The sequence below is a fragment of the Rhinichthys klamathensis genome, unplaced genomic scaffold, assembly GCF_029890125.1.
Source record: "Rhinichthys klamathensis goyatoka isolate OS25496 unplaced genomic scaffold, OSU_Roscu_1.1 h1tg000021l_1, whole genome shotgun sequence".
Taxonomy (NCBI): domain Eukaryota; kingdom Metazoa; phylum Chordata; class Actinopteri; order Cypriniformes; family Leuciscidae; genus Rhinichthys; species Rhinichthys klamathensis.
Genome location: NW_026606572.1, coordinates 2,110,491 through 2,136,542, shown reverse-complemented (window position 1 = coordinate 2,136,542; position 26,052 = coordinate 2,110,491). Strand labels below are relative to the sequence as shown.

Below are 26,052 nucleotides of genomic sequence, written 5' to 3'. Positions count from 1 at the left end.
TGTTCTAATTAGAGTACTTACCTGTGACATGTTTTTGTGGATTGTAATAATGCTCAATTCTTCAAGAGTGAGATTCTTCTTGCATGGAAGTTCACGCTCTGTGTCATTAGGTTTGGTTACCATACAGAGATACAAGTCTCCGTCTAAAAGGATGAACCCCCCCCCCCCAGAACAGACCGATCCCAAAAAGCTGGAAGATTTGAGTCCAAAAACCGCAGCAAACGGCCCCACAAACCTTTGTTCTGGGTTGTTTAATTAGTTTTAAAATAATAAACAATATTATAGGAACGAGCACAATGTAAATGACCACAATACCATGAAACTCTTCTGTGCAGGAGCATGAAAATTGAGAATTAAAGATGTACTGAAAAATGTAAATCATAACAATAACTAGAAATATATTCGCAGCCTCTGACAGCATCACACGCAGTTTGTCTGGAATGTCAGAGATAAAATGCGGCATATTGATCAGCTGAAGCTCCGACACAGAGGCTCAAGACAAATTTTCCTCTCTCCTCAAGTCTTGATGGAGTCCTTACGGGCACCTGTATAAGTCAAGTCTGCATTAGCCTACTACATTACTTTCTCATGACATTTTTGAACAGTCTGCTTTTACCACAAAATCAATATATGTTCCCCTTTGGAAGATTGAAAGTGGCATTTCAATGTGAGAATGTGGGCTATTTTTAAAAAATGCAGTGTGTTAAGGTTTCAATATGAGGGTTTGAGGGATTTCATCTAGCTCATGATATGTTGATTATGCAACTCCGTGAACTTTTTGTTGCCCAAATAAAAAAATAAGTCACTAGTATTTTGTGTAAAATCTGGATCTCGTGCTATTTTATATAAATAATTTCATGGTCCTTTATACATCCTTTCACAAATTTCAATGTGATGTTACACAATAGTAAAAAAAAAAAAAAAAAAAAAAACAGAACATCACTGGCTTCACTATACAGTATACACAATCTCCCTTTCATTTTGAAGTAATATTTGTTATACCTTCACATCAGGATTGACTTCATCATAATAACCTGAACTCTTTATAATACCAGTCACATATGAGAGCCAGCCACTAGTTTCAGGCTTCTCTGTACATTTTTGTGAAAAGTGAAGTAAGACAGTAAAGCGTCACCTGATGTCTGGGTTCCAATACCACAATTGCAAAATATGTTTTTTCCACATGCGTTTTACACTCAACAAAAGTTCAATTATGGACAGTACACAACCAACTTAGTTTTAATTAAAGGTTTATTTTTAATGAAAACAAAATCCTTGTGTTGTGACAACACGACTGAGTATCTGTAAAGTATCTGTAAAATACAAATGTCCAACCAACTCAATTCAATCACTTCACTGTCATTTAAATGGGTTACGTTTTCTGAAAATGTTTAGGTCTAGTAAAATCTCTCCAAATATGTTTTACTGAAGCAACATATTGTTTAGTCCTATGAGTTACATAACAACAAACTAAATAACTGTTGGTACTCTAGAAGTGATACTGGTTTCACCCAGCTCTGTGCCAGCATTACAGTTTCCCAGTTGGTATAAGATTTCATAAAAAAGCGAGTTTTCTGAGGGGTTTTTTTGTCGCAATTGCGAATTTATATCTCAAAATTCAGACTTTTTTTCTTTCGATTGCAAGTTTATAACTCTTTTCCCCGAATTTTGAAATTCAAAAAACATCAGGATTGTGAGATAAAAAGTCACAATTACCCGGTTTTATTGTTCATTCTGTAGCGGAAACATGCAGTAAGTAAACTGTAAAAATCGGATTATTGTAAGCTAATATACTGCAACTACGGTTCATGGCTATTTAAAGATTAGTGTAATTGATAGGCTACTTTAAGTGCAGGGATAGAAAAAAGTGAACAAGTGAACACTGAAAGAACAGAAGATTTGACTTACACAATTAATGGTTACTAAACACAAGTTAAAGGACCTGAAGTAATCTAATGGATTTTGTCCCTTTAACTGTGTTTCTGATCTCAAACGACACATTCTTGCAGACAGCAAGACGGAGCTCAATGAAACAGAACTGAATGTGCACAGACCTAAGGGCCGTCAGTGGGGTTTCTGGGCCCTATTGCTTTCTGTCTCGCTAAGTTTAAATCGCATTCCTGGCTCTTGTTCTATGTGCTCTTGCAATTGTGTGACTTTGACTCTTATAATCTGAGTCATTACTTGAAACAACATTGTCTATAAGGTGGCTCAAGGAAGCTAAAGGATGAAACATCCAGGCAGGTGTGTTGAGGCAAGCTAAACTCTGCAGGACAGTGGCCCTGGACTGAGTTTGGACACCCCTGGTTTAGCCAGTCTGACTTCTGACCATTTGCAACTCTTTGTATTTCGTGTCATGATCACACTCCTCTTGTCAAGCTGTGTGTTATCAAGTGTGTCAGGACACTCCTCTCAGAGGTAATATTGACAGAGGGAGGAGGTGCTGATCTCTTTCAGTGGAAGTACAGTTTGAAACTAGTCTGGGGATTAGGAAGTGCTCGTCCATCTTAGCCTGTTGATTTATTCTGCCATCGACAGAGATGGTGAACAGAGTGGAACATCGATTCATCAAAGATACTGCTTGAAAGTAGGAACAGATTACCAGAATGGCTTCAATTGGACAAATAATCTTTGCAAGGTAGAAGAATGGGCAACTTTTTCAAACAATTTCAGGTTGAAGATTAATTAGTCAATACTGAATGTTTTTCATCAAATGTATGTCTTTTGCAGTATGATTGTTCTGATAGTAGTCATTTCTGGACTCATCATTTTCATTTTGGCTATTGCATTTTCAGGTTAGAAAAATATTCATTTAACTCTAACAGTTTGCATAGTTTGTACAACTTTTAGTAGTGCGTTTGGCTTTTGATGTATAAACTAAACGTCTGTGTGTATGTTTGATTTTGAAGTGTCCCAGGGTACCGTTGAGAGCAGCAGTCCCTCTACTGTGGGGAATCTTGAGGAGGATGTGGTCCTGGATTGCAGGTTTCTTAGCAACAGTGGCAATGAGCAATTGAGTGATGTGTCAATTACTTGGCTAAAAGATGCTGTGAGTGGTGTGGTCTATGAATACAAAAACAAAGCAGCCCAGCTCCAGGGGCAGAACAAACAGTTCAAAAACAGGGCCCAACTGTTCTCAGATGCTATATCAACTGGCAACGCCTCCCTTCTGCTGAGAAATGTGAAGATGGAGGATGAGGGTGTGTATCGCGTCACTGTCAATGCACCAAAAGTCTCAGGGACTACCAGTGTTAACCTTAGAGTGGCTGGTAAATGCATTCTTTATTCATTTATTTCAAAGTAAATGAATGTTTAAACCCACATATCTTATTTCTGCTTTATAGATCCACAAGGGTGACAACAAGTGAGTCTCTTTATGAGCGAGTCACTGAATCATTCTCTCATATGATTTGTTTAAAAACCCTGATTCACTGAAATCCAAACTAGTTTCTGGCTGCATCCGAAATCGTATACTTTCTTGAGTAGGTACTTATTTTGAACAAGTAATTACTTCACGACCGCTCAAAAGTATGTTCTATACAAGTGTAGTAATGTAATCGGGGCGTAGGCTACTACATCAGCCATGGTGTCATTATCATATGACCTTATGTCAGTTACGTCGCTTCACTGTCATTCATAAATCCTCTCCGGTGGTCTCATGGGATAGTACAGTTTCCATCGTATGCAGACTTCAGAATCGCGATCCACTTAAATGATTTGTTCTAAACTGATTCATAGGAACTAAACTGTTGTGTGCTCAGAGATTAACAAAATTATTATTTAAAATGACTGAATCAATCTGACTATCTTTGAATGCACTGGAAATTGCTAGTAAATTTCACAATTAATCACAAAGTAACATTGAATAAAAAATGAAATTTTGAAGTAGAAAGGCTTATAGTATTTTCTTGTAAAGCATACTTCAATAATCTTTACACTGTACATCAAATGATATTTATTTCATTATAGATATATATCTGATCTGCTCATATCTGTTTCTTTGCAGCTTTCACAGCTCCCACATTTACTCGATGGGGAAATGGCACTCTATTTGCTGAGGCTCATAGATGGTTTCCCAAACCAGAGGTTAGCTGGATGAGTCAGAGTGGGCAGCTTTTAAACAGCAGCACCAATTTCACCAACAACAACGCTGGAATCATGCGAGTTACTAGTGTCCTCGAAACACAAGTAAAAGTGGATGACATCTACACCTGTTTTATTGAGAACGCTCTTGTGAAAGCTATCTCAGAGGCAACTGTAACAGGTAAAACCGTAGATATTGACGAAACAAAAATGTAAAGACTAGTTGTTAAGAAGGGCTCACCCATATTTACACAGAGCATTGCATATCAAATCAAATTTGTTAAAACAACTTTCTGGACAGAATGGACAAACAAAATGTATGTCACTCATTAAATAGCATGACACGTGCAGCATGTTGATCATGTTGATCATGTTGATGAGAGTTTCTTTTTTAAAGTCAACATTGCTATTTCTTTATGATTCTTCTTCTTCAGCAAACAGTGTGACAGACAAGACACACTTCATTTTCAGTGCTGCATCTACAAAAGTGTCATCCTTACAACTTCTGTTCACAGTCATCCTTATTCTCTCTGTAACCCAGACAAGTATCTCCAGTGGTTGACTGATGTTTTCTCAGGTTGGTTGCTGACAGTACATACAAAAATGCAATCTATTAACCATACATCCTGAACCATAATGACAATTCCCAATAAAAAGACAAACTGTATTTAAAAAAAAAAAAATTGTACATGAGATTTTGTTGAAACCTGCAATGGACATACACTCACCGGCCACTTTATTAGGTACCCCATGCTAGTAACGGGTTGGACCCCCCTTTGCCTTCAGAACTGCCTCAATTCTTCGTGGCATAGATTCAACAAGGTGCTGGAAGCATTCCTCAGGGAGTTTGGTCCATATTGACATGATGGCATCACACAGTTGCCGCAGATTTGTCGGCTGCACATCCATGATGCGAATCTCCCGTTCCACCACATCCCAAAGATGCTCTATTGGGTTGAGATCTGGTGACTGTGGAGGCCATTTTAGTACAGTGAACTCATTGTCATGTTCAAGAAACCAATTTGAAATGATTAGAGCTTTGTGACATGGTGGAAGTAGCCATCAGAGGATGGGTACATGGTGGCCATAAAGGGATGGACATGGTCAGAAACAATGCTCAGGTAGGCCGTGGCATTTAAACGATGCCCAATTGGCACTAAGGGGCCTAAAGTGTGCCAGGAAAACATCCCCCACACCATTACACCACCACCACCAGCCTGCACAGTGGTAACAAGGCATGATGGTGCCATGTTCTTATTCTGTTTACGCCAAATTCTGACTCTAACATCTGAATGTCTCAACAGAAATCGAGACTCATCAGACCAGGCAACATTTTTCTAGTCTTCAACTGTTCAATTTTGGTGAGCTCTTGCAAATTGTTGCCTCTTTTTCCTATTTGTAGTGGAGATGAGTGGTACCCGGTGGAGTCTTCTGCTGTTGTAGCCCATCCGCCTCAAGGTTGTGCGTGTTGTGGCTTCACAAATGCTTTGCTGCATACCTCGGTTGTAACGAGTGGTTATTTCAGTCACTGTTGCACTTCTATCAGCTCGAACCAGTCTGGCCATTCTCCTCTGACCTCTGGCATCAACAAGGCATTTCCGCCCACAGAACTGCCGCTCACTGGATGTTTTTTCTTTTTCGGACCATTCTCTGTAAACCCTAGAGATGGTTGTGCGTGAAAATCCCAGTAGATTAGCAGTTTCTGAAATACTCAGACCAGCCCTTCTGGCACCAACAATCATGCCACGTTCAAAGTCACTCAAATCAACTTTCTTCCCCATACTGATGCTCGGTTTGAACTGCAGGAGATTGTCTTGACCATGTCTACATGCCTAAATGCACTGAGTTGCCGCCATGTGATTGGCTGCTTAGAAATTAAGTGTTAACGAGCAGTTGGACAGGTGTACCTAATAAAGTGGCCGGTGAGTGTATATAATCTAAATCCAAATTCATGTTTCACATGATATATCCAATGAATTATTTCATATGAAACATTGTTATTGACAAAATGTCAGCTAATCTGCAAACATGTGATATTTATTATACCTTTGTTCACATATTACCTTAAACTGTTCTTGGAAAAATGTTTGTATTACCAATAAAGGATTTTCATTACACTTATTTTTTCTTATTTGAGACATTGTATCACTATCTCTTTTATTATTTCATATTACCACAATAAACATGCCTATAAATTAATTCATGATAAAAAGGTACAATTTACAAAAAGGTCACTGTAATGAATGGCTGGAGGCAAGCTGTAAGGACCCAAATGCAAACTTTAATTATATAACTAAATCAAAACACAAAACAAAGGCATGGCAAGGCATGAAACAGAAACTGAAACAACGACGGGCAACCTGGACAAGAAACATTCAATGCACGACAAAGACACAAGGCAAACAAGAGGGCTTAAATACACTGACTAATTACAAGACAAGGAACACCTGTGAACAATGATCAGACAATTAACAAATGACAAGACACATGGCAGGACCAGATGACAAACAGGGAATCACATGACAGACAAGAACAAGGAACAAGACACAAAACCCACACCGTGACAGCCCCTCCCCTATGGGTGGCTCCCGACGCCCATCAAGACCACAATAGTTCAGGAGGGTGGTGAAGCGGAGGCGGTCCCGGGGGAGGGATGGAGGGCCAGGCCCGTACAGGGGAACGGGACCAGGACATTGCCATGGCGGGCCTGGGCCATGCGTGGAGCGTGGGCGGACCAGGTTGTGCAGGCTACCGGGGCAGAGCAGGCTGTGCATGCGGCCAGGGCGGAGACGACCCTTCGGGCGGCCACAGTGAAGGCGGCAGTTCAGGAGACCATGGCGGTGTGGCTGACCTTTGCTATTTAATTGCTGACTATAACCAATACAATGACATTGTCAAACCTACATCCAAAAACACTTCTATTACATTGTACATTGTTATTAGGCTATTACAAATATAGTCTCCATGGTTTATTATAAAAAAGCCAATATTTAAAGGAACTTTTGCAAATGGATTAATTAAAGGTATTTTGTAAAGGAATTAATTACATTTCAGCAGGACATAAAGCATGAACTGCAAATCTTGACCTGTGAGTGGTGTGGTTTGATCTGTCTAGCCAGAAGATGGGGACTGGCTAGAATAGGTCAGATTTCAGGCCACGCCCCCAAATGTGAACGCATAACATGATTGGATGGCGAGGCACGTTCTCAAATAACATGAGCGAAAAAAAGTTAACTCTCAGAAAGTTTGGTCTGAGTTGCATTTTTTTTGTAAATACTACCAAACCAGGCTACTGCTGTCGCGTCATAATTTGTTTTTGAATAAGCGCGAATTATAATAAAACCCTCATAAAAATAACAACTACGATGTCACTTTGCAAAGAGCGATTAGTTCAAGAAGAAAAGCGAGAAACAGTCTTGAGTGAAAGCAATGGGGACTCGGGAAAGAAGTCCAGAGCGGTCTGTGGTGTTTGTAATCGGATGTATCGAGACCCTAAAATCCTGCCTTGCTTGCACACTTTCTGTGCGGACTGCGTTCGCCAGCTCGAGCCGTTTTCTGTGCGTCGCGTGAACGGGGAACGACGCTCGCCTGAAGATGACACGCACGGGCACAACTCTGGCTCCACGATCCTGTGTCCTGAGTGCGATTCAGAGGTGAATCTGCCGCCATCGGGTGTGGATGGGCTGACCACTGATCATCTCGCGCTGGACGAGGTTTTCACGGAGACACTGCTAGTGGACAGCAGCGTTTTGTGCGACTTGTGCAGCGACAGTAACGCGGGGAAGCGCTGTGAGGTGTGCTGTGTCAACCTATGCGACTTCTGCAGTCAGGCCCACAGGTTAGTTTATCACGACACGGACTGAGAAGAAATATAAATTCACCCTCATGTCGTTTCATAATGACTTTATTCTTTGAACTCAAATGGAGATTAAATTAAAAAATTAAAATAGTCTTCATTTACACTCACCCTCAGGTCGTTCCAACCTGTATTACTTTGTTTCTTCAAAATATTGAGAGCCAAACAATTTTGGTTATCATTGACTTCCATTGTATGAACAAAAAAACACTTCAATGTTTCTCAAAATATAAAATATATAAAGCTTTCTAAATATAATATTGAGTAGGCCTACAATCATTATTTTTTAAATACTTTTTTTTTAAGTGGTGTATTTTGACAGCGTGATATGTCGGTCTACTGTATATTAATAAATATTACAGAGGTTGTGCTTCACCACTTCAGCTATGAACATGTTTTTATAAATAAAATACACAATAGCTGCCGACACGAATATGCCTAACTTACTTCTCTACAGTAGGCTAACGTTAGGTGAAAACCAGTTCGTGATACGAGTCGGAGGCTATGTCTGAATTCTATGGAAGCATGTTTCCGCCACAGAAATAAGCCAGCATTGCGAGATATAAATTCTAGAGTGTGCATCTGATGAACATTTTAATATCCCATGAGGCAACGGGATAGGAGTAACAGACACTAGTCACATAATAATGAATCCAGATTACATTTAAACTACATAAATACTATATGTACATATTCAGAAGAATTGCCTATTCATAGAGTATGTGATTTCAGAAAATTTAAAGAGGATGACCAGATTAGACTTTTGGGTAAGGGTCAAAGGTCAAGACCTATGGTTATTCAGATGTAACATTACACCTTGAATGGTCAAAAATGGCTGTCCCAAAGATGTGTCCTGTGTGAACTGAACACCCCCCTAATGCATTCTCTGCTTCATCATTTAAACACCCATTGCAAAATGGTGCGTTCAAGTTCTCTTGTGAAGTTTGTTTACACAAATTGGTAAGTCATAATTATAATGCCAGGTGCTTTCAAATGAATATGGTCGGATCAAGATGACGATGCACGTTTTCTTAAAAAAAATAAAGCAAGAACTTTTTATTCGAATGTCAAATTTTTAAATCGATACCAACCCACTGAACGAATATTCGAATATTCGGGTCCAGCCCTAGAAGAATGCACATCATGTGTTTTTCTTTGTTTTTTGAAATAAACTAAATCAAACTGAAATTCCTAATATTAATTATTAACAATAATTATATATTTTGTTAATGTTTCTATTAAAACAACTAAAAAAGACTTTGTATTGTAGCACAGAGTAAGTGCATTTATTCAGCAACCACAAATTGTAACCATGAATAAATTGATTAATCATGGTATATATATTCTATCATAACTGTTCAATACTACTGTATTTTGTACACTATTGTACATTTATGCAACTTAGCTAGGTTTATTGTAAATGAGGAGAAAAAAAAAATCAATCATTTCATTTTTGCCTGATTCTTTGATTCCACCATGTTTTCTCTCTGAAATGCACCAAAACTCTGGGCTTAAAGAAATTCCAGGGATTTTCCCTCGAAATTACAAATTTGTGGTGGCGTTCATGAGCATTCAACTCATAAATACAATCTTTCCATCATGACTTGAATGCAAACTAAGTCCTGTAATGTGTATCTTCCCTGCAGGAGACAGAAGAGGACCTCCTCTCACTCTATCCAAAGCCTACAGGAGTTGAAATCCCAGGGTCGTCTCACTAGACCCGTCCTGTGCTCGCTGCATCCTGGTCAGGAGTTACGGCTCTTCTGCGAGCCATGTGACCTCACTGTGTGCCTGGAGTGTGCGGCCACCTTTCACCGTGACCACCACTGCAGCTCTGCCCATGAGGTCATCAGTCGCCATGGAGATCGCATCAGGGGTTTGGTCGTCAGGAGCTTGAGGCCTCGTCTTGCTCGTCTGGAGGATTCAATGAGATGCGTGGACACATCCCAAGAGGCTTTGCGGGCAAGGACTGACACGTTGGCGGGTGAGATTCGGGCGTTTGCTCGGAGTTATGCCAACGCTGTGGAGGCACATTGCTGTTCGCTGCTGCGGTCACTGGAGGACTTGAAAATGCAGCGAAGGAACCAACTCCATCTGCAGAAGGCTCAACTGCAGCAAGCCTTGTCTGACGTCCGTGGTGGAGTGGACTTTGCAGAACGCCTGCTCATGTGCGGTTCAGACGCCGAAATCCTCAGTGCCAAAGGAGTTACTATGAGGAGATTGATGAACCTTGTAGAGTCAGGATACGACCCACACCCAACGACGATCGCCCACGATAATGCCAGCAGCATCTGTTTTCTTCCTCAGGAGAGTGCTGGGGAGATTGAGGGATTTCCTGTGGTTGGAGTTGTACATGCTAAGACTTTGGATCCCAGCAAGTGCACTATCCAGGGAGAAGGTGAGAGTAGGTCTGGGCTGCGTTTAACTCCACTTTTAGACATACGCTCGCAAACTTCCCTAAGCACTTCCTCTCAGGGGAATCCCCACCACCATTTTGAAATGCGTTCAGCTTCGTCAGGTGGACGAGGGAAGTTTATTTGGACAGACCCTCGAACCTTCGATTTTACTCGTATGTATGCTTAGTTTAGGCAGATCCTTTGGCCACAATGCAACACGTCTATTGTGACGTCTCAACAGTAATTCGCACGGCAGGCTCTATAGTAGATTCCAAGTGGTCAAGGGCTTAGGGCTTTCCATTTAAACACATTGCCAGGGTTCCGCCAGTAGTGGGCATTTGTGCAACGTAAGCAATGACATACGTCTGAGTGAACGAGACAGAGAGAAGTTAGTGGGGGAAGGGCATAAAAAAGTGGCCTTAAACGCAGCCCTGGTGTGGAGAGACAAAGTGCTTGTCGCTGGAATCATATCGCATGGTTAGGATGTGGTGTAGGAGATTTAAAACCGCTGACATAGAGGAAGACCTCAGCCTTAAAGGAATAGTTCACCTGTTAATGAAATTTCCACCTGGAAATTATCAGTTGTTGATGTTATTCCAAACTTTTAGGACTTTCTTTAATCAAAGAAGCACCAGAGAAATTTTGCACTGTTCTGATCGCTCTTTCCATGCAATTGGAATTCCATACAAGGTATGAGAACTGATACTTTCAAGCTTCAGAAATGACACACAAGCACCATTAAAGTACATTAAAACCATATGAAAGTGTGATGAACTGGTTGAAAATAAAATTTAACTTCTGCAACTAGAATATAGTCAGTAGGTAGGTTGAACGGGTAAGTCTGATTTATGAAAAAATCATAAATTGAATCATTTGTTGAAAAGTAATTGAAAAGTCATTCACAAATCAGACATGGCTAAGGAGATCTAGGGAAGATGTCAAGATTTTCATTGAATAATGATTCAAATTTTGGTATTTTTCTCACACAAGCTATCATTTGGCTTTAAAAGACTAAATTATGGGGGGGGGGGATTTTGGAGCTTGAGAGTGCCATTTCCTTTTATCTTTCATTATATTATTATTATTATTCATTGAAATATTTTTCAAAAATGTATGTTCCACAGAAGAATGTCATAAAGGTTTGAAATGAAATGAGGGTGAGTAAATAGATGACAGAATTTTAATATTTTCGTTAACTGCTTCTTTTAAAGTGAAAACTAATATAAAACTGTACTTTTATGAGCTCCTCTCCACCTGAATTGGGTCATTAGTCCGTTTTGAATCATGAATGACGCGGTTACTCATGAAACTGTAGTAACATGCTGTAGTAGAGTTTGGTTTCGTGACTTTACTGTGGAATCTTAAGCTCTTTGTCAAACACATGACGGTTCAGTGCACATTCCTCAGAAACTAGTTCAGATGAAATTGTATATTTGAAGTTTTCTGTGCGACAAGATCTGAAGTCTGAAAGAGAGACTTTAGATCCACATTTGTTCCACACACAGATACATACACAAGTGCACACAACAAAAGGCCTAGGGCATGACACTGGGATAAATAGCAGACAACATTCCTGGCTACTATGACAACAACTCAACCTTTTTATGTACTGGTCTGGTGCTCTTGGAGTGTAAAAGGGTCACTTTTCCAGCTCTGTCCCAGCATGCCACATGCAGGTTCACCTCAGGAGGACAATATACTGCTGCTTGCCTGTATTTTGATATTGATATTTATCACAATATTCATTTACCATTAATGAAATGCTTTCCACATATTTGTTAGAACTTGAGAAAGAATATGTGTTTTTTCACAATTAAAGGGTAGCTACCTTTTAATTTAGGGCCCCATTAAATCCATTTTATTTTTCCCTAAATTCAGTTTATTTATTTTTACTATGATTTAATACTAATCAACCTCAACAATTACATGAAGCTTTTAATCAAATGAAAATATAACAATGAATTTATAACAAACATTGCATTATTTTTGTCAAATAAGATTCTGCACAACAGAACTGTATACATTTAAAACATGGATGAATAAATGTCTTGGGTTTTATGATATTCCTTAGAAATAATTATATTATTATTATTACTTTAAGAAGTACACTTAAGTATGCAGTTAGAGCCTATATTTCTGTCATAATTTCTTGAAGTTAAACCAAACTTTTATTTTGACGGTTTGTTGCGAAGATCTTTCAGTTTTAGTTTCAGTTTCAGACAGTGTGTATTTGACAGTAGTTTTTTTTCTCAAATGAAACGGTGAAAAGCTCGAAACCGCGCCGTTCATTCACACAGCGACACGCAGAGAAAAAAAAACCCATTATAAATCTAATTCAGTTGTTTTCTAAAAGTTTTAGAGTTATGTCTTCCCTAAAGTTGGAATGGAATGAAAATGTACCCAATATATTTTCTAAATTAATCTCTCTTTTTTTTTTATACAGTTCATGGTTGTTGTTTTTTACCTTGTAATTCTTAATCAAAAAATCATAATTGATCTTCCGATGGAATGACAGACTTATCCTATCATTTATGGCTTAAATCCCGGCCCTTTCACGCAATCCAATGCAAGCTCGCATTCAGATCTGCCTTCATCCAATTAACAGCCAGTTTTTCTTTTCGACTATTTGTTTCACTCAGATGTACGTCACTCCTTCCGCTGCATAGCCTGTGTCCACTCACATGTGTCTGTCCTTGTGTGTGAATAACTCCTAGGTGTGGAGCGAGGTCGTGAAGGCCAGCGGGACGAGTTCACTCTGGTTTGCAGGGACTCCTCTGGAGAGCAGATGGGCCGAGGTGGAGACCCTGTGATGGTCAGCATGGTGCACAAGGACAGGAAGGACTGGTGAGCACACAGGGAAAATTAAGACCACCACATTTTTAAAAATAACAGTAGAGTCACTTAAGTCTTAACGGCTGAAGCATATTTGCCAATGCTTACAGATTCTACTCTTATAACCATCAATGCACATGCCATTTTATCAAATGAAAAAAAAAAATGTTTAGCATTTTTCCTGAGAATTTGCTTGTTCATGAATGCCTGAATGCTTTTTATTACTTTATAATATTTCAGTTTTTATGACTTGATATTTAGGCCTGAATTAAAGTATTTTAATTGCATATTATATTTTCATACGTTTGGATTACACAGGATTACCTTAAACTAAGTAATGAACTTGAAATAAATGAAACAAGAATGAGATTTCTGTAATAGTAATAATAAACTGAATGTGTTTTAAAATTCACAATAACAAAGCTTGCAGGCAAATAAAGGATAAAATAAGAAATTTCAGTTAGAATACTGCACATTATCAGCATCTGAGATCAAATCGTTGCATTATTTAGTGTAAGAAATGACAGACTGCCTGGACCCAGATTCCACTCCAAGATAGGTGGTTCGGTTGAACGTGCTCATTTCCCAAAATGGTTTAAAGGAGAACTCCGGCGCAAAATGAACCTTTGGTCTAATAAAACATTGGTACCTAGTCAATCGTTCTCTGAGATTTGTTTTCATGATAATCGAATGTAAAGAGTTTTATCTCTAAAAACTGTTTAGCGTATAACGCTAGTAATGGGGGCATATAATAAGTAAAAAGAAATCGCTAGTTTATACCACTAACAAGGCTCAAAAATAGCCCCACACGAACACAGTAACATAATGAGGGTCCCTACATGCAAAACGAAGCATGGTACCAATGACTTTATTAGACCTAAGGTTCATTTTGCGCCGGAGTTCTCCTTTAATTACCATATAGAAGTAGAACAAAGTCATCAGTTTCATTACGATTTGAGTGGATGAAATCCTGAGCAAATGTAGAATCCATTCAATTGTAGAATGGGAGCAAGTGAGGGACCCTAAGAACCATCTTTGACAATAGGGTGTCTAACTTCGTACAAAAGGAGCAACTTCATTTACATTAGGGGTGGTAAACTGTAACGGGACTTGAATTTAGGATGTTTGGGGTTCATTCTGACAGAATGTCACTGCTACACTGCAATAAAAGTTCTCCATTAAGATCTTCAATGTCCTCATCATTTTTTCTCACCTCAGACTGTGACTCCTCTTTTCCCCTCTGTGGCATTACAGCTCTGTGGAGGTGTGTGTGGTGGATAACAGTGATGGCTCCTATGGTGTGTCCTACACCCCTGCTGAAGCAGGTCTTTACTCTGTGTGGGTCTGTGTGAAAGCACAGCACGTCCAGGTAATTGTGCAGTTAAACCAAAACACGTGTCTAATAATAACAACAACATTATTGGCCAGTTTGAAGGAATATCAGTGATGCTGGGACTGACATTCCAACAATCTGTGTTTTCCAGGGATCACCTTTCGTGCTAAATGTGAAGAGGAAGTTCAGACGTCACTGTGGCGTATTCCATTGCTGCTCCTTCTGCTCTAGTGGGGGCGCTAAAGAGGCACGCTGTGGCTGCACAGGGACCATGCCAGGTACTGTAGCACAAAAAATGGTTTTAATATAATATGTATTTAATCACATTAAAGGGAATGTGTGTGTGTGCACTTAGGAGGGTTTCAGGGTTGTGGACATGGTCATAAAGGACACCCCGGTAAGCCCCACTGGTCATGTTGTGGAAGCGTAGTGGAGGCTTCAGAGTGTATTCTACATAACCTAGGCAGCGTTTCTCCTCGTGGACATCTCCGGACTGTGGAGCTCTGAGACAACCAGCAAATATACTCTGTCTGATCAAATTTGTACCATAAACCATTAACCAGTCAACATATAAAGCACAAATTCACATTGTGCCTTTCGTGTTGCCTTTATTCATACAGTGTAATTCTCATTATTTTGAAAGATTAAACTTTTTAGGGTGTTGATTATTTTTTTCAGCAGTGCCAATATTTATTGTGTACGGAGCCCCCCTAGTCCCACTTTGTCCAAAAAATTTATTATAACTATCTCGTGGCCTCAAGATAGTAACTCGTGGACTCAAGATACTATCTCGTGGCCTCAAGATAGTATCTCGTGGCCTCAAGATAGTATCTCGTGGCCTCAAGATAGTAACTCGTGGCCTCAAGATAGTATCTCGTGGCCTCAAGATAGTATCTCGTGGCCTCAAGATAGTATCTCGTGGCCTCAAGATAGTAACTCGTGGCCTCAAGATACTAACTCGTGGCCTCAAGATAGTATCTCGTGGCCTCAAGATAGTATCTCGTGGCCTCAAGATAGTAACTCGTGGCCTCAAGATACTAACTCGTGGCCTCAAGATAGTATCTCGTAGCCTCAAGATAGTAACTCGTGGCCTCAAGATAGTATCTCGTGGCCTCAAGATAGTATCTCGTGGCCTCAAGATAGTATCTCGTGGCCTCAAGATAGTATCTCGTGGCCTCAAGATACTAACTCGTGGCCTCAAGATACTAACTCGTGGCCTCAAGATACTAACTCGTGGCCTCAAGATAGTATCTCGTGGCCTCAAGATAGTATCTCGTGGCCTCAAGATACTAACTCGTGGCCTCAAGATAGTATCTCGTGGCCTCAAGATAGTATCTCGTGGCCTCAAGATAGTATCTCGTGGCCTCAAGATAGTATCTCGTGGCCTCAAGATAGTATCTTGTGGCCTCAAGTTAGTATCTCGTGGCCTCAAGATAGTAACTCGGGGCCTCAAGATAGTAACTCGGGGCCTCAAGATAGTAACTCGTGGCCTCAAGATAGTATCTCGTGGCCTCAAGATACTAACTCGTGGCCTCAAGATACTAACTCGTGGCCTCAAGATAGTATCTCGTGGCCTCAAGATAGTATCTCGTGGCCTCAAGATACTAACTCGTGGCCTCAAGATAGTATCTCGTGGCCTCAAGATAGTATCTCGTGGCCTCAAGATAGTATCTCGTGGCCTCAAAATAGTAACTCGTGGCCTCAAGATAGTATCTCGTGGCCTCAAGATAGTATCTCGTGGCCTCAAGTTAGTATCTCGTGGCCTCAAGATAGTAACTCGTGGCCTCAAGATAGTATCTCGTGGCCTCAAGATAGAGATACTATCTTGAGGCCACGAGATACTATCTTGAGGCCACGAGTTACTTATCTTGAGGCCACGAGATAGTTATAATAAATTTTTTTGACAAAGTGGGACTAGGGGGGCTCCGTAATTGTGCCCCTTTATCATGGCAGATAAACAGCAACTTAAATTATGTCTGTTCTGTTTTTCAAAGTGCCAACACTAATACCTTTGTATCAGTATTATACAGATTTAAGAGCTAGTGTTTTATTTACACATTCAGAGCTACTGTATTTTTATTTGTGTTCACTGTAAATATTTTTTATCCATAATTTGATCATAATTAGCATTTGACAAAAACATTTTAGAAATGTCGGTGGATATTTGTGTTAATGTCTGTGGTATTGCTCTTTTTTTATCATAATCATCATGTTTTCTTTGATAATACCCTTTTATATAGACAATGCGGTTTGTATTATTATAATGGTTTATTTTTATACATGTGCATGACTCGATTTCAAAGACTGCGTTTGTTATTATATGCATCCCATTGCATTTTAGCTGTCTTTGTATATGCTGTACTGGTACCTCGGATTAAACAACTCTTACCTCTCCACTTGTAAGAGTGGCACTTCTCAGATTGTGAGTATGTTTGATTGTGCTGATGTGATCTGTTTTGCATAGTGTATATTCTGTATATTCAGGTCTATAAAACACGTGTCGTGACAAATAAAAGGTCTTTATTACTTAAATACCTACTTAAGCTCTCACCACCATGTGGTTTACCTTGCTTATTGAGCAAAATGTAATTTGAATCAATGCGGTTATTTGGTTTGCCGTTTTCATTTGTGCTGATTTTGAGCACAGACTTTGAGAAAAGGATTAAAAACATCAACACAATTAAACTCAGTGGATCTGTTATGCCACATACTGGATGGCTCTTTCTAACGCTAGATGGCAGCTGTGCTTTGTGGGGAAGTTCTCACTCTCTCACTCTCTCTCTCTCCCTCACCAACCTTACCTATGAAAACTATCTCTGGCTTTAAAGCAACACTAACCCTTATTGAAATACATAATGTAGAAATGAAATATTACAAGAATTACATATTTAATAGATTATGCCGTTTGCATGAAACGATACATTTTAAGTGTCAATGTGACCACACAATATTTAAAACATTTTGTTTTTTACAATTATATTACAAAATATATACATTATATAATATTTATTCACTTTGAAAAAAGGAGCCTGTGAAAGATATCAGTCAATGACCTCTAATCTTACTTCCCATTATGCCATGAACACACAAAGCAGTGGATTAAAGTAGCAATCAATCTGATTCAGAAGGACAACATGCACGCTTTGAACCCTCAGTTTTCTCTTTGAAACCTCTGAGCTCACACAGTCAAGGACACGAGTAGTTCTGTAAGCCTGCAAACACTCTTTTATCACAACTGTACAATGTAATATTTGGATTTATCAATTCTGATGATGGACTTTCGTAAGAAGTAGTCTTTTCATCTTAAAACCCCATCATTAATACCCCTAGTTTATATATATATATGCATGTAGACACACACATACGGTCACCCTAATTTTGTGTAACCCTACCCCTTTTCCTATAAAAGGAAAAGCGTAGGGTTACCTTTTTTAAACGCATACATGTAAACTAGGGGTATTAATAAAGAAAACGATATTTTCCCTTTCCTTTCCCTATTCCTAAAAGATGGGAAAAAAAATCTAAGATGTTGATCCACATGTCCCAGTTGTAAAAATCATGGTCACCCAGACATAATCTCAACTATCATTGAAAATTTTTTTTTTTGATTGACATACAGAAGTCGTGTTATATCTAATTTGCATTTCAGAGAAGAATCTCATTTGTGACCCACATATGCATTCTAGGGGGCTAAAGTAACTATGCATTAATCTGCATGCATATAGGGTTTGACAGCGCACATCACAGATTCAAGCCTCTTTGGGGGGGGAGGGTCTGTTACACTGATGCCATGACCTGGATAGAATCTAAATGGCTGTTGGAAGGAAAAATGTTGAAGAAGAGAAGCAGCAAAGTGTGTCATTATATCTTGATGTAGGTGAAGAACGTGGTCAAATGATTTGGCTGGTGCAGCCATAGTATATGCCAATATCATAGTATAAAGCAAATTAAGTTAGGATTTAGGAATATATAACATTATGACCAGTCAAAGGTGAATGTTGTTGATCATTTCCTAATAAGGTCACATTTTAAGCTCTTTTAGATGGTAAGCAAAATATCCGTTCTTGTAATCAACATGTTGGCTGCAGGAATAAAGATCTGAGTGTTTTTGACAAGGTCCAAATTGTTATGGCAAGGCAACTGGGTCAGAGTTATCTCTGAAATGGCATGGCTTGTGGGTTGCTCCTGGTCAGAAGTGGTGAGAATTTACCAACAGTGGTCTGAGGATTGACAAACCGCAATAATTTTAGACAATAGGGTGTTGGGCGCCCAAGGCTCATTGATGCACGAGGGCAACGAAGGCTATCCTGTCTGGTCTGAGGCACAGAAGGTCTACTGAGGCACAAGTCACAGAAAACTTTAATGATGGTTAAGGGAGGAATGTCTGACAACATAAAGTCCATCGCACTCTGCTGCGTAGTCGCAGACCAATCAGAGTGCCTATGATGACCCCTGCTGGGAAACTCTGGGTCCAGCCATTCATGTGGGCATAAATTTGACAAGTGCCCCCTACCTAAACATTGTTGCAGAACAGGAACACCCTTCATGACAGTGGTGTTCCCTGGTGGAAGTGGGATATTGCACTCGCCCACACTGCACACATTGTTCAGGAACGATTTGAGGAACATGATGAAGAGTTCAAGCCAGGTGTTGTCCTGGCCTCCAAATTCCCCAGATCTCAATCCATTTGAGCATCTGTGGGATGTGCTGGACCAAGTTCAATCCACGGCATCTCCACCTTGCAACCTACAGGACTTGAAGGATCGTCTTGGTCCCAGAGAAACATTCAGGGCTCTTGTAACATCTGGGTAGGTCGGCGCTGTTTTGGCAGCACACGGAGGACCAACATCATATTAAGTAGTCATAATCTTTTGGCTCATCATTGTAGCTTAGCCTAGTATCACTTAGTTGTATAATAATAATATGGCTGCTATGTCATCCAGAAGATGTCATTAATGATGTGCATCATTAAACTCGTTGCCTGTTTTCCAGAGACCTCGTATTCCTCGGTGTGCACTTTTTCTGTGATCGTCTTTACGTAATCCTCATGGGCTCGAGAGCTGCACGCTATCATATCTGTTGATATTGGATGCACTCATTCATTCGGCTGCCTCCTCTTCTCATTGCATTTGTCATCTCTCTGTCTAAAACACATTGTCTTGTTTGGCAGTGTTTACTTCTACGAGCTCCTCTCTGTCTACACTTCATTTATCATTCACACTTGAGGTCTAACACACATTCTCTTGCTCTTGTTATTTTTCCTCCACATGCCCTTTTGTAAATTACTCTGTCTGATGTACACACTCTGCTTTTACCGTATTCATTAGTATGTGACTACAGTCTGTCTCAGATCTCTAATCTCCCATCAATCCCTCGCAAGGTGAGAACTCTTCCTCACCTGTCAGCATCATGTCATGTCACAGCGCCGAGACCAGATTGTTGTGACAAAGCTTGACAACCCTAAAAGCTTCTTTTTCACATGCACCCACAAAAGCACTGAAGGGAAGAATAACGTGCCAGAGAGTTTTGAATCCGGGACTGTGTTGCGACTGAATTATTCAGTTGGATTAGTTAACATTAGCAGTTTGTCAATAATTCATTCACCAGGAGAAATGTGGTTTCCAGGACAACTTGCATAACATAGTGTTTAGTCCCCTTTGGGCACCTCATATATTTTTAGTAACAGAGTTATATGCTCACTTGCACAATTAAAGAGATGGGAGTTTGAAGAAAAAAAAAACTTATGAAGGGGACATGAAGCATATGTAATACATTACTAGTTGATCATAGTAAATCATGTTTAAGATGAAAACGTCTCTGGTTACTCACGTAACCGTAGTTCCCTGAGAGGAGGGAACGAGACATTACGTATGGGGAAATCCATTTTCCTCGAATCATGAAGTCTGATAGAATAACTCTTTTGCTTGCAAATAGCCAATGGCGGTCCCGCCATCACCTGATTGGCTGACACTGCTCAATATAGGTGACGGCGGGCGCCAAAAACCTCAGAATCTTAGCTGAACGAGAGTAAGGAGACTGAGAGTCCCTCCCACACGGCAGGTTACGTAATGTCTCGTTCCCTCCTCTCAGGGAACTACGGTTACGTGAGTAACCAGAGACGTTCCCTTATCGAGTCGGTCTCTCGACATTACGTATGGGGAACAATAAAACCCCCGCCGCGTGGGAGAAACCCCGCCCAGCTCTCAGGAACAGACACCGGACCTGGTTGAAACATCTATTGGCACAGAGCCAACTCGGCATCTGCACCAACGAAGGCCCCTCCCATCAAGCTAAGCACGCTGAACTGAATGGAGGGAGATTGCAGCAAGTGATTGGTGCTTAGGAAAATACTGCCGGCTATGAATGCGGACATAAAGGGCACAATATAGTGAACATGATAGCTATGCTAATAATAACTCGCACTGTCTGCCGACTAGTCGAACCGTGGCTAGAGCGCGCGCCATCGGAGCAGTCTAGCCTAGTCCAACGACAGCTCATCTTTCTCTCCCTGCACTGACAGACATGTGGTGCGAATGAAGGGATATTCAAGTTATAGAATCTCGCGAAGGTATTACGAGACGACCAACCTGCCGCGAAACAAATGTCTTGAATAGACATGCCTTTCGCCCACGCCCATGATGACGCCAAACTCCTAGTGGAGTGGGCGTGCACCCCTATAGGGAAACGGCTTCCCGTGAAGCATAAGCCAGCCAGTGCACAGCCTCCACTATCCAGTGAGATAGCCTCCGTTTCGACAGCGCGCCGCCTCTTAGCACCCGCGTAGCAGACGAAGAGCTGCTCTGAAGTTCGAAACTGGCTAGTTCTGTTCACATAAGCACGCAGGGCACGCATGGGGCACAAGCGTACTTCTGAGACTCTGAAACACTGACCTCATCCGGGCAAAATGCTGGAATTGCAACCACCTGGGCTCTGATGAATATACGCAGTAGATAATAGCCCCATAATAGCATAGCACCTCAGTAAACAACAAACACATAGCCGTAGCTACAACTGTGAGTAGACGAGTTAGCACAGAATAGCCAGTTGTACTGAAGGAAACGGGGCAACATAACAGCATAGCACATGTACGTAACAGCATCGGTCGCTGTAGCGCATCCATGCATGTACATAACGCAGCATAAGTCGCCGTAGCGACAGAACTGCGTAGAGACAGAAACTGAGATGTACAGTTCGATCAGGATGGCTAGCTGCACGGAAACGGGGCAGCATTACAGCATAACACATGGTAAATTGCACATCCGTGTACGTACATACATTCAGAAACTGTGAGTATGCACAGTAGATTAAGATAGCTAGTTTTGCACTGAAAGAAACAGAGCAACAAAATAGCAACACGCGTCCTTATACGTACATAAGTGCAGTGTAGTCGCTGTAGCGACAAACTGAATATGCAGTTAGATAGGATAGCTGGTTGTTGCACTGAATGATAGAGGGCAACATAACAGCATAACACATCAGTGTGCACATTTTAAACATCTGTGTGTATAATGCAGCTCAAGTTGCTGAAGCTACCGAAACTGCATGAATATGCGTACACAATGGTCCATTACATTGAAGGGCAGCATAACGCTTCAATATCTACACAGATGCAATGCAAGTCGCCGTAGCGACGACTGAGACTATGCACAAGCATAGTTACATTTTTGTGTACAAAAAACACAGCGTCAGAGGCATAGCGACATCGACTGTAAATACGTAGTTAATCGGAATAGCCGGCTGCACTGAGGATACAGGGCAACATATAACGGCATAAATCATAGACACATATCAATGTACATAACACAGCGTCTGTGGCATCGCGCAACAACTGTGACTACACAGTAAAAGAGTAGCCAGTTGCACTGAAGGATACAGGGCAATATATAGCGGCGTAATAGTTACACATATCAGTGCGTTGTGTGTACACAGCGTCAGTTGCATCGTACAACAATTGTGAATACGTAGTGATCAGAATAGCCATTTGCACTGAAGGATAGGGCAAAATATGACGGCATAGATCATAACACATATCAGTGTGTAGTGTGCACAAACACAGCGTTAGTTGCATCGCACGACAACTATGAATACGCACTGCGTAGTAATCAGGATAGCCATTTGCACTGAATGACACAGGGCAATATATAATGGCATAAATCATTACACATAACAGAGTGCGGTGTGCACAAACACAGCGTCAGTTGCATCGCACGACAACTATGAATACGTAGTAATCAGAATAGCCATTTGCACTGAATGACACAGGGCAATATATAAGGCATAAATCATAACACATATCAGTGTGTAGTGTGCACAAACACAGCGTTAGTTGCATCGCACGACAACTATGAATACGCACTGCGTAGTAATCAGGATAGCCATTTGCACTGAATGACACAGGGCAATATATAATGGCATAAAACATTACACATAACAGAGTGCGGTGTGTACGTAACACAGCGTCAGATGCATCGCGCACGAACTGTGAATACGTAGTAATCAGAATAGCCATTTGCACTGAATGACACAGGGCAATATATAAGGCATAAATCATTACACATATCAGTGTGCAGTGTGTACAGCGTCAGTTGCATCGCACGACAACTGTGAATACGTACTGCATAGTAATCAGAATAGCCATTCCACTGAAGGATACAGGGCAATATACAACGGCAAATTCATATAGTGTGTAGTGTGTACATAAACACAGTGTCAGTTGCATCGCGCAACAACTGTGAATACGTACTGCGTAGTAACCAGAATAGCCATTGCACTGAAGGACACAGGGCAATATACAACGGCAAATTCATATAGTGTGCAGTGTGTACATAAACACAGTGTCAGTTGCATCGCGCAACAACTGTGAATACGTACTGCGTAGTAACTAGAATAGCCATTGCACTGAAGGACACAGGGCAATATATAATGGCATAAATCATTACACATAACAGTGTGTAGTGAGTACGTAACACAGTGTCAGTTGCATCGCGCAACAACTGTGAATACGTACTGCGTAGTAATCAGAATAGCCATTCCACTGAAGGATACAGGGCAATATACAACGGCAAATTCATATAGTGTGCAGTGTGTACATAAACACAGTGTCAGTTGCATCGCGCAACAACTGTGAATACGTACTGCGTAGTAACTAGAATAGCCATTGCACTGAAGGACACAGGGCAATATACAACGGCCAATTCATATAGTGTGCAGTGTGTACATAAACACAGTGTCAGTTGCATCGCGCAACAACTGTGAATACGTACGGCGTAGTAACCAGAATAGCCATTGCACTGAAGGATACAGGGCAATATACAACGGCAAATTCATATAGTGTGCAGTGTGTACATAAACACAGTGTCAGTTGCATCGCGCAACAACTGTGAATACGTACTGCGTAGTAACCAGAATAGCCATTGCACTGAAGGACACAGGGCAACATATGGCATAAATCATTACACACAACAGTGTGTAGTGAGTACGTAACGCAGCGTCAGTTACATCGCGCAACAACTGTGAATACTTACGGTGTAGTAATCAGAATAGCCATTGCACTGAAGGACACAGGGCAATATATAATGGCATAAATCCTTACACACAACAGTGTGTAGTGAGTACGTAACACAGCGTCAGTTGCATCGCACAACAACTGTGAACACGTACTTGTAGTAATCAGCATAGCCATTGCACTGAAGGACACAGGGCAATATATAATGGCATAAATCCTTACACATAACAGTGTGGTGTGTACGTAACACAGCGTCAGTTGCATCGCGCAACAACTGTGAACACGTACTTGTAGTAATCAGCATAGCCATTGCACTGAAGGACACAGGGCAATATATAATGGCATAAATCCTTACACATAACAGTGTGGTGTGTACGTAACACAGCGTCAGTTGCATCGCGCAACAACTGTGAATACACACTGTGTAGTAATCAGAATCGCCATACAGGGCAATGAATGCTGCGGCGGGGGCTGGGCGCCAGCCACCGGGAAAGCATTGACTGCTATATGAAATGGTATAGCTCGTCCGCGGCATCATGCACGGGGACATAGATAGCCATCTCCTCGGGTTTCCCCGAGCTTCCGCTCTGCGATGCGTCTCCCGTCTATGAGGCGGGTAATAATGTTGGGGAGAGAAGCTCTTTTGCTGAGACATGTAATGTACCTTGTTATTGAAACAGAACACAGCGGTTTCAGAAACAACACATTCTCGTCGAACTCTGGGCGCCCTCTTCGCACCGTTCCGACGAACACGTCCCGCGCTCTTTCCTCCCTGACACGCACATCAGGAGCGCTGTTTTTTTTTTTTTTTTTTTTTTTTTTTTTAGCGACTTCCTGAACTGCCTCTCGCTTCAGCTTTACGGCCCGCGCCGAGGCCACCTTTCCGACGGCAGCTCCTTGGGCGCTGTCCACTCCAGCACCATAATTGCCACCGCCTCAGTGAGAATGGCCATAAGCTCCGCATCCAAAGAGGCGAGGGCGCCTTCAGACGGAGACTCGGACCATTGGCGTCGTCATCGTCATAACCTAACGAGATAATTCCCGTGCTTCCTCAAGAGGGCGGTAAATGGCCTCAAGAGTAACTCACGGGCTCTGCCACGTGAGGATGGCGTGGGCCTTGGGCCGACGTCAGCGCCTCAACAGAACCCGCGAATGGAGATCTCTGCCGTCTCCCGGTCCGCGGCTCGAAGGCGGCAGACTGGGGAGAGGCAGGAGACACAAGGTCGTCGCTACGTGTAACGGCCAGCCTTGCACGAAGGATCTGATGGGAAGCTCCTCACAGGCGGGACATCCCGATCCCACGAGTGCCGCTCTGCGTGGTCCCGACCCAGGCACAGCACACAAGTTGTGTGCGTCCGGGGATTCAATGGGTCCACCACATGGGCGACAAAGAGACATAATATAATCCACCGGAACGCGAGAGGGGAATTAAAACTCCTTAATATACTCCGCTCTGAATGCGTGTACGGTGAAACGGTGTACACGCATCGGTGTACAACGGTCAACGGTGAAAACAGACTCGAGTGAAGAAAAAAGATTCTGAGGTTTTTGGCGCCCGCCGTCACCTATATTGAGCAGTGTCAGCCAATCAGGTGATGGCGGGACCGCCATTGGCTATTTGCAAGCTTATTCTATCAGACTTCATGATTCGAGGAAAATGGATTTCCCCATACGTAATGTCGAGAGACCGACTCGATAAGGGAACTATAAAATGAATCCACGTGTTAAGGCAGCATAGGCCTATTTCACAAGATGGCCCCCGAGACCGGAAGTAGGGTAAACTCTTTTCCGGTGAAAGCGCTAGCAGTTACAGTCGGAGGACAAATGCGGAAACTATAAGCGGTTTAGTCCTGTTGCTTACCTTTTTTTATGGTGTTTATGTCAACCCAAAGAAGAAACAACCCTATTTATCACTTCACAGCTTTCCGTGTCTTACGGGTTTTCATGGAACAACTGGGGAGACGTTAAATCACGCCAGACACAGACGGCAAAAAGACTTCTGGTCGCGCCGCCCGCCCGAATCGCTATTCATTTTCAAAATGGACTT

The 26,052-nt window shown here is 41.4% G+C and overlaps 2 protein-coding genes across 2 annotated transcripts; both read left to right on the top strand.

Moving 5' to 3' along the window:
* The first annotated feature begins 2,441 nt into the window (after positions 1–2,441).
* On the top strand, positions 2,442–4,758 carry vtcn1 (V-set domain containing T cell activation inhibitor 1). The gene is made up of 5 exons (XM_056242262.1): positions 2,442–2,638; positions 2,731–2,795; positions 2,910–3,269; positions 4,007–4,264; positions 4,518–4,758. The coding sequence occupies exons 1-5, from the start codon at positions 2,607–2,609 to the stop codon at positions 4,643–4,645; spliced, it is 843 nt and encodes a 280-aa protein (XP_056098237.1). The 5' UTR covers positions 2,442–2,606; the 3' UTR covers positions 4,646–4,758.
* Positions 4,759–7,313: 2,555 nt separating this feature from the next.
* On the top strand, positions 7,314–15,165 carry trim45 (tripartite motif containing 45). Its single transcript, XM_056241591.1, has 6 exons — positions 7,314–7,921; positions 9,586–10,337; positions 13,050–13,179; positions 14,422–14,536; positions 14,652–14,778; positions 14,856–15,165. Exons 1-6 carry the CDS (start codon positions 7,449–7,451, stop codon positions 15,005–15,007), a joined length of 1,749 nt encoding a protein of 582 aa, XP_056097566.1. The 5' UTR covers positions 7,314–7,448; the 3' UTR covers positions 15,008–15,165.
* The last annotated feature ends 10,887 nt before the right edge of the window (positions 15,166–26,052 follow it).

Coding starts and splice junctions, on each gene's coding strand:
- vtcn1 (XM_056242262.1), top strand. CDS start 2,607: ATGGCTTCAATTGGACAAATAATCTTTGCAAG. Junction 2,796..2,909: donor TTTGGCTATTGCATTTTCAG/GTTAGAAAAATA, acceptor TTGATTTTGAAG/TGTCCCAGGGTACCGTTGAG. Junction 3,270..4,006: donor TGTTAACCTTAGAGTGGCTG/GTAAATGCATTC, acceptor GTTTCTTTGCAG/CTTTCACAGCTCCCACATTT.
- trim45 (XM_056241591.1), top strand. CDS start 7,449: ATGTCACTTTGCAAAGAGCGATTAGTTCAAGAAGAAAAGCGAGAAACA. Junction 10,338..13,049: donor GTGCACTATCCAGGGAGAAG/GTGAGAGTAGGT, acceptor AATAACTCCTAG/GTGTGGAGCGAGGTCGTGAA. Junction 14,779..14,855: donor CTGCACAGGGACCATGCCAG/GTACTGTAGCAC, acceptor GTGTGCACTTAG/GAGGGTTTCAGGGTTGTGGA.